The sequence below is a fragment of the Hylobates moloch genome, unplaced genomic scaffold, assembly GCF_009828535.3.
Source record: "Hylobates moloch isolate HMO894 unplaced genomic scaffold, HMol_V3 SCAFFOLD_6, whole genome shotgun sequence".
Lineage (NCBI taxonomy): Eukaryota > Metazoa > Chordata > Mammalia > Primates > Hylobatidae > Hylobates > Hylobates moloch.
In genome coordinates, this window is record NW_026652281.1 from 110,156,760 (window position 1) to 110,164,429 (window position 7,670).

Sequence of the window (7,670 nt, forward strand, 5' to 3'; positions counted from 1 at the left end):
CAGCTCTCTCCCCACTGCCCTTGGACATTCTCTACTCCCCTTTACTGCCTCTCCTTCCACCCAGCCTCCTACTTCACAGAGAAGAGAGGCCCTGGGGTTGGGGAGGGACCATCCCCTCCATATACTTCCCCCAACTTCCAAGCACACCACATTCTGCCGGTACCCTGGCACATCCTCCTTGCTTCTCAGGGAAGAGGTGTGCACCGGCATGCGGGCGCTGGATGATCAGAGCAACAGTAACAGCAGATGTGTCCTAACTGATTCCTGTGTGCCAGGCACTGCCCAAGGGTCTTCCATGGATTACTTCCTATTTCATCTCACCACAGCCTTACAAGGGAAGCCCTGCATTGCCTGCATGATTGAGGACGTGGAGGCCCAAAGTCCATGACCTGCCAGGCTCCCCCTGCTCGGCAGTGCAAAGCCCTCGGCCGCCTCCTCCCACCCTCCCTCCCAAGGGACTCCTCTGGGCTCCTTCAGTCTCTCCTTTTCTCCTGGCTCTTCTGCTCATCTTTCTGAGCTAGGCAAGACTTTCCCATCATGGACTCAGCCCCTTCATCATCAAGGCTCCTAAAAAGCCAGACTAGGCTGAATCTGGGGGCTCATGCTCGTAATCCCAGCACTTTGAGAGGCTGAGGTGGGAGGATTGTTTGAGCCCAGGAACTTGAGGCCAGCCTGGGCAACACAGTGAGACCCCGCCTCAACAAAAAGTAGAAAAATTAGCTGGGCATGGTGGCTCATGCCTGTAGTCCCAGCTACTGAGAAGGCTGAGGCAGGGGGATCGCTTGAGCCCAGTAGTTCAAGCCTGCAATGAGCTGTGATTGCACCATTGCACTCCAGCCTGGATGACAGAGCAAGACCCTGTCTCAAAAAGAAAAAAAAGAAAAAAAACGTAGGTTGGACTCATGGCTCCACTTTACCACTTTCCATTGGCTTGTCAAGTCCTTAAAAAATCTGTCTTCTGGGCCAGGTGCAGTGGCTCATGCCTGTAGTTGCAGCACTTTGGGAGGCCAAGGTGGGCGGATCAGCTGAGGTCGGGAGTTCAAGATCAGCCTGACCAACATGGAGAAACTCCGTCTCTAAAAATACAAAAATTAGCCGGGCATGGTGGTGCATGCCTGTAATCCCAGCTACCTGGGAGGCTGAGGCAGGAGAATCACTTGAACCCAAGAGGCAGAGGTTGTGGTGAGCCAAGATCATGCCATTGCACTCCAGCATGGGCAATAAAAGTGAAATTCCATCTCAAAAAAAAAAAAAATCTGTCTTCCGCCCCAAACCACCAGAACTTCAAAGGCTATTCATGATGTCTTTCTTGCCAAATCTAAGCAAATTTTTTAGTCCACCTCTAACCTGGCTGTGGTATATGACATTAGCGCTACTCTCTTCTTCAATCTGCAGCTGCCTAGGCATTTAACCTGAGGCTTATGAATATCCGAGGGTGCTAAGTTGGATTGCAGAGTGTCTGTGAACTTGTTGATGTATCAAATTGCACACCTATGGGCATTTTTTCTCTGTACTGTGTCCACACTTTCTCAAATTCTCAAAGGATCTGGGAGCAGTAAGGTTGGAATCCATAGCTCCACCTTCTGCATGCTGCCACACTTGGCTTTTCTCCTCTTCTCTGGATCTCCCTACTCAGGCTCCATCTTGGAAACTCTGCCTCTGTCCCCAGAGTCCAAACCTGGACCCTCTGCCTCTCAGCTCCAACACTTCCTCTCCCACGTGCTGACGACCGAAGCTCTACACCAACTCCACCCTGGGTGCCCACTCCCTACTGGACAGCTCCACGTGGTTGTCCACAGTCCGCACCTTGAACACCTCCCAAATGAGGCCAACCATCTTCCTCCTTCTTCCCGCCCACCTCCTCTTGGGTCTCCTTCCTGGGAGGCTGGGGTTACTGACATCCACACGTTACCAAAGGAGGCAGGTTCAAGTGACCCCTCTCCCATTGAGTCTTAGCTGGGCTGATCTGGTTGGTGAGAGACCCTGCTTCCAGAGAAGCCCCAATAACTCTGGGGTCCTTCAGGTCACTCTGGTGAAGTGCAGAGAGCACAGGCATTGGATTTGCAGACCTGGATTCAAATCCTGGCTCAGCACCACCTAAGTGTTACAGTTTTCTCAGGGAAACACCCTACCCATCTCGGAGGGGTGTAGTTAGGAGAGAGGTAACCGAGTATCTGATTATATGATGAGTATATATGTTGTATTATAGAATAATATTTTCTTTTCTTTTTCTTTTTTTTTTTTTTGAGACGGAATCTCACTCCGTCACCCAGGCTACAGTGCAGTGGCATGATCCTGGCTCACTGCAACTTCTGCCTCCCAGGTTCAAATGATTCTCCTGCCTCAGCCTTCCCAGTAGCTGAGATTACAGGCACACACCATCATGCCTGGCTAACTTTTATATTTTTAGTAGAGACTGGGTTTCACCATGTTGGCCAGGCTGGTCTCAAACTCTTGACCTCAGGTGACCCACCTGCCTCAGCCTCCCAAAGTGCTGGGATTACAGGCGTGAGCCACCGCGCCTGGCCTTAGCTCTCTTATTAGTAAGGAAAGCACTGGACACATGGGAGCACTCTCTGGCACAGACTCAGGTCCTGGCCTCTGCCGGGCCCCTGCACACCATCCCACCGGAAGCCTGCCTCCCCTCCTCTCCGGGATGCCGCTCACTCTAACATGCTCTCAGAAGCTGCTCTGGAGCCATCCTGAGTATGCAGCACCGGCCCCTTTCCCCCGTCCCCTCAGCTTTTGAAAGCATTTTCATGTGCGCATCTAGGAATGTCAGCCTTGAACTGGTGTCTGCGTTCAGCTTCCACTGCTTCTTGGCACCCTGACTCTTCTGAATTGATTCTAGTCCGTCCTTTGTCCAGCAGCTGCACTGGGACCCCGCCGAGTCTCCCCTTGCCTTGCTTTGTGGGCTCTTATTTTCTCTGCCTGTGGCTTGTGCCTTGCATGACAAGCTGGGGGCGGAGGTAGGCACGGGGAGACGTATCTCTCACGCCCCCATCACTGGCATCGTGGTCACAGGCTTACTAACCCTCTACACTGGACCTTTATAAGGCAGGCACATTTTAGCTCTCTGCCGAGGCCGTGTGGTTGATAGAGCCCTCAAATCATCCTCCCTGCCATGCAGGAAAGTCCTCTCCTATAGGTCAGGCCTCTGCCCGCCTCCTCACCCCAGCATCACCCCTGTCTGCCCATCCGGCCGGAGCTGGTACTGAGTGGCATCTCTGGAGGAATCTGGCAGAGGGACCTGGGCCAAAGCTTCAGCATCCCCTTCCCCCTCCGGCTGCCAGCCCTGGCGGCCCTGCCACTGTTTGTGATTGTTAAGGGAGCGCCGGGCGGACAGTGGGTGATTCAGCGAGCAGGCCTTCTGAGCAACAATCCCTGTGCTGTGCCTGAGCTATTCAGCGTGGGCAGAACAGGGCAATCATGGCTCGAGGGATGCCCGCAGGAACCCTCGCTGACCGGGAGCAGCTCTGGGCTGGATTTGGGGGAACTTCCTGCAGCTCGCTCACCCCTGACTCATCCTGGGTCAGGTGGATAAATGAAGCTCCTGATGCCGTGACCATGGCCCCTCTCATCTCAACCATTCAGGCACTTGACTTGCGGAGTGCAAGGAAAAGAGCTGCCCCTGGCAGAGTGAGGGCAGCTCAGGAAGCTCAGAGCCAGGACAGACAGACCACAGGGCAGGTGGCATGTAGCTGGAGGCCCAAAGTAGGCAAGGCACTTGCGGGGCTGGCTGTCCCAGTGGCCATACCTAACCCACAGTCATCCTCAACCCCAGTCTCATAGGCTCTTTAGACACTGCCCCATATCAGCCCCTCTTTTCATCCTCTGCCCCCCAGCTAGAAGCTGGGGCGCACCTGGTATCCACATCCTAGCCACATGCCCTTCAACTACTCCCTTGATATTTCTGAGGCTCCATTTCCTCAGCTCTAAAAGGGGATAATGACAGGACCCTTCTTCTGGGGCTGCTGGGAGGGGTAAATGAGGCAGTCCTAGGAGAGCACGTGGCCCCACACATGGCAAGTGTCCCACAGAGGTCAGTGGGCTGTTACTCCCAGTCTGGGGGTCTGCTGCCTGAGCCTTTGCCTTGGACACACTCTAGGACACTCCCAGATCTTTCTTTCCCAACTTCTCTGCTCATCTGTGTTCAGTTCGTAGGCCAGTCCGAGTCCAGCTCTCAGCCGTGCCACCCGATGAAGTGATTTCATTTAGTTTCTTAGCAAAGAATCCCAGATCATGTATTTTTTGGTGTGACACTCAATGAGAAGCTCTCTCTCTCTCTCTCTCTTTTTTTATTGCTATGCCACCCGATGATTTCATTTAGTTCTGCTGATGTGTTGTTGGGTTTTGTATCCATTTGGGGGGTAGTTGGGAGTCTGACAAAATTCTTCTTTGGAAGACTATTTCTACAGAGGGGCTTCACCAAAAAATGTCTGTGATGTGGTTTGGGGTTCTGTGCTCTCAGAAACTCTGGGCCAGGGAAAGCACTGAGGTCTCCTCCCTCTAGGATCCTCAGGGCAAGTCAGGAAAGAACCTGGCATTACCTGTTGTAAATGACGTGAAGAGTCGGACGTTGCCCTGGGCAAAGGTTCGGTAGTAGGACCAGCTGAGGTACAGCACCAGGGGCACCCAGATGATGGGGACACTGTACCTGCAGGAAGGCCATCAGGGTGAGAGAGATACATGCACAGGAGCTTGACAGAGTACAGCTTTTTTTTTTGAGACGGAGTTTCGCTCTTGTTGCCCAGGCTGGAGTGCAATGGTGTGATTTCAGCTCACTGCAACCTCCGCCTCCTGGGTTCAAGTGACTCTTCTGCCTCAGCCTCCCAAGTAGCTGGGATTACAGGCATGTGCCACCGCACCCAGCTAATTTTGTATTTTTAGTAGAGATGGGGTTTCACCATGTTGTCAGGCTGGTCTCGAACTCCTGACCTCAGGTGATCCACCCGCCTTGGCCTCCCAAAGTGCTGGGATTACAGGCGTGAGCCACCATGCCCAGCAGGGTCCAGCTTTCTTAGAGACACATAACTCAACTGGAGAGGGGACAAGATGACACCAAAGCATATGTAGAATGCCTATGGAGACCTGGGGTCAAAGGGACACTAGTACAGAGAGTGGGAAAGAGAAAAGAGGAGAGAGGCTGTGAGTCCATCTGCCTCCTGTCTCTGAGATGAGTTATTGGCAGAGAAGAACTGTGTCCCCAGGGCTACTGACTCTATGCAACTGGATAGACGCTGACCTCTTGTGGCAGAGGAGCTAATTGCAGGCAAAATTGTTCCCATGAGCATCGGGGGCAAGAAACTTCTCCTAAGAGTCTGGAATGGACCAGGGGTGGCATTCAATGTAGTTTCTGGCTACATGTTGGGTTGTGACCCACCCAGTGGACAAAACCATGCATAGGGATGAATTATTCCCATGGCATGTTCCTCCCTTCCCGAGAGCTTTACAGCATAGACCTGGGCTCTGGGGAGGGACCCAATTACCCCCTCCCTTTCCATATCTGATTGGCACCGTCAGAAGAGAGGGGCAGCCTGCCACAGGCTCAGGGAAGAGCTCACCAGACAGTCTTAGAGAGGCCCTCAATGAGGTCTGAGTGGAAGAGGCGGATGGGCCTGGTCACCGGCTGGTGAACCCACTCATCGTACTTCTCTCCCAGATGGCCCACCTGCCACAGGAGAGGCTTTTGCCAGTCCACCAGGTCCTGCAAGAGATGAAGCCAAGTGGACATCTGATATTCACATCTTCCCGTATTCGTTCTCCCATTTCCTCGTTACAGCATCCCAATCCCTGGCTCCTACCTCAGCTCTTGTGATCTGCGTGGGGCCACCCACCCTCCTGCTTCAGTGATCAAGAACTGACCAAGCTGCTCATCCCAGCCCCCACCCACAGCAATAGGATCCGGTAAAGGTTTGCGACCTAAGCTGGTGTGATGAGCCATCAGACACTCCCTCTTTCTGTTGGAGGTGCTAAATCGGCAGGGCATGAGCCTGGATTTACTAGCAGAGCCTGCCTGAAGATGCCACCAGCACAGAAGATGGCCAAACCAAGAGCTAGAGAGACAGAATCCCAGTGTTGATATCTGAGCATCCAGATTCAGCCACATCTGAAGTTTAAAGTCTTGCTCAGGACTCTTGAGGTACAGGAGGCAATACATTTTGTATCAGGAATGAAGTGGGCTCTTTTCCCTAGGCTTCTTGGTGTAGGCCTGGGTAATTAATTCATTCAATCATTTATTCAGCAATTTATTTAAAATTTTATGTATGTATTTATTTCTATGCTAGGTGCTAGGAAGAATCAACAGGAATGAAAGAGGCCAACCTTGTTTCATGTAGCTTAGTGCTTAGAGTTAGACTCTGAAGTCAGGCCTGGGTACAAATCCATTTGCCATTTACTGTGTGACTTTTGGAAAATTACTTAACCGCTCTGAGCCTCAGTTTCCCCAGCTATAAAATAGAAGTAATTGTTGGTTGCAGTATCTCATGCCTGTAAACCCTGCATTTTGGGAGGCTGAGGGAGGATAACTGCTTGAGGCCAGTAGTTTGAGATCAGCCTGGGCAATAGTTCAAGATTCCATCTCTTCAAAAATCAAAAAATAATAACGGTACCTGCATTAAGTGCTCAATGAGATGTGGCATGCCAAGCAAGGATAGTTTAGTGGAGACACAAAGCAGGCTGAGATCCAGAGGCAGAATGGCTGGTACAAATGCCCAGGTCACGGTAGGCAAGGAGGGCTTTGCAGAGCATCTGGGTTTTCGCTTGGAGTTCATCAACATGGAGGATTTGACAAGGGGGAGAGAAGAAGGGATGACGGGGAGTGTGGGCACAGATATAAAGTTGAATATGGTTGTGGCCTTTCTGGCACCTTAACAGTGCACTGTGGGCAGTAGGAAGAAAGCTGCTGAAGTCTTAGATGATAGAATACCCTGTTCCACATCCAGGAGTTGCTTACTCTCCAGGCCTGTTGTCTCGAAGGCAAGGATGTACGTGTACCCCATCAGTACTCACAGGCTTATCCCCAGAGGCAGTGAGAAAATATTAACGACCCTATTTCTTTTTCTTTTTTTTTTTTTTTGAGTCAGAGTCTGGCTCTGTCCCCCAGGCTGGAGTGCAGTGGCACCATCTCGGCTCACTGCAAGCTCCGCCTCCCGGGTTCACGCCATTCTCCTGCCTCAGCCTCCCGAATAGCTGGGACTACAGGAGCCCGCCACCACGCCCTGCTAATTTTTTTTTGTATTTTTAATAGAGACAGGGTTTCACTATGTTGGCCAGGATAGTCTCGAACTCCTGACCTCGTGATCCGCCCACCTCGGCCTCCCAAAGTGCTAGGATTACAGGCTTGAGCCACCGCGCCCGGCATTAACAACCCTATTTCTATTGCTATTATTTCTATTTATTTGTGTTTGTAATATATTTCTCTCTCTTTTTCTTTTTTTTTTTTTGAGACAGAGTCTTGTTCTGTCGCCAGGCTGGAGTACAGTGGCATGATCTCAGCTCACTGCAACCTCCGCCTCCTGGGTTCAAGTGATTCTCCTGCCTCAGCCTCCTGAGTAGCTGGGACTACAGGCACGCACCACCACACCCAGCTGATTTTTGTATTTTTAGTAGAGACGGGGTTGCATCATGTTGGCCAGGATGGTCTCGATTTTTTTTTTTTTTTTTTTTTT

The 7,670-nt window shown here is 51.7% G+C and overlaps 1 protein-coding gene across 2 annotated transcripts in view; it reads right to left on the bottom strand.

The window, feature by feature from the left end:
- The window catches only part of FA2H (fatty acid 2-hydroxylase), a 62,875-nt gene that overhangs the window by 9,151 nt on the left and 46,054 nt on the right, over window positions 1-7,670 (bottom strand). Inside the window, exons 3-5 of one of the 2 annotated variants that reach the window (XM_032157901.2) lie at window positions 6,612-6,761; window positions 5,565-5,707; window positions 4,551-4,657 (exon numbers count right to left, since the gene is read on the bottom strand). In XM_032157901.2, the coding sequence (XP_032013792.1) occupies window positions 4,551-4,657; window positions 5,565-5,707; window positions 6,612-6,761 (400 nt within the window). The remainder of the gene's footprint in view (window positions 1-4,550; window positions 4,658-5,564; window positions 5,708-6,611; window positions 6,762-7,670) is intronic. The other variant, XM_032157902.2, reaches the window with a different exon arrangement.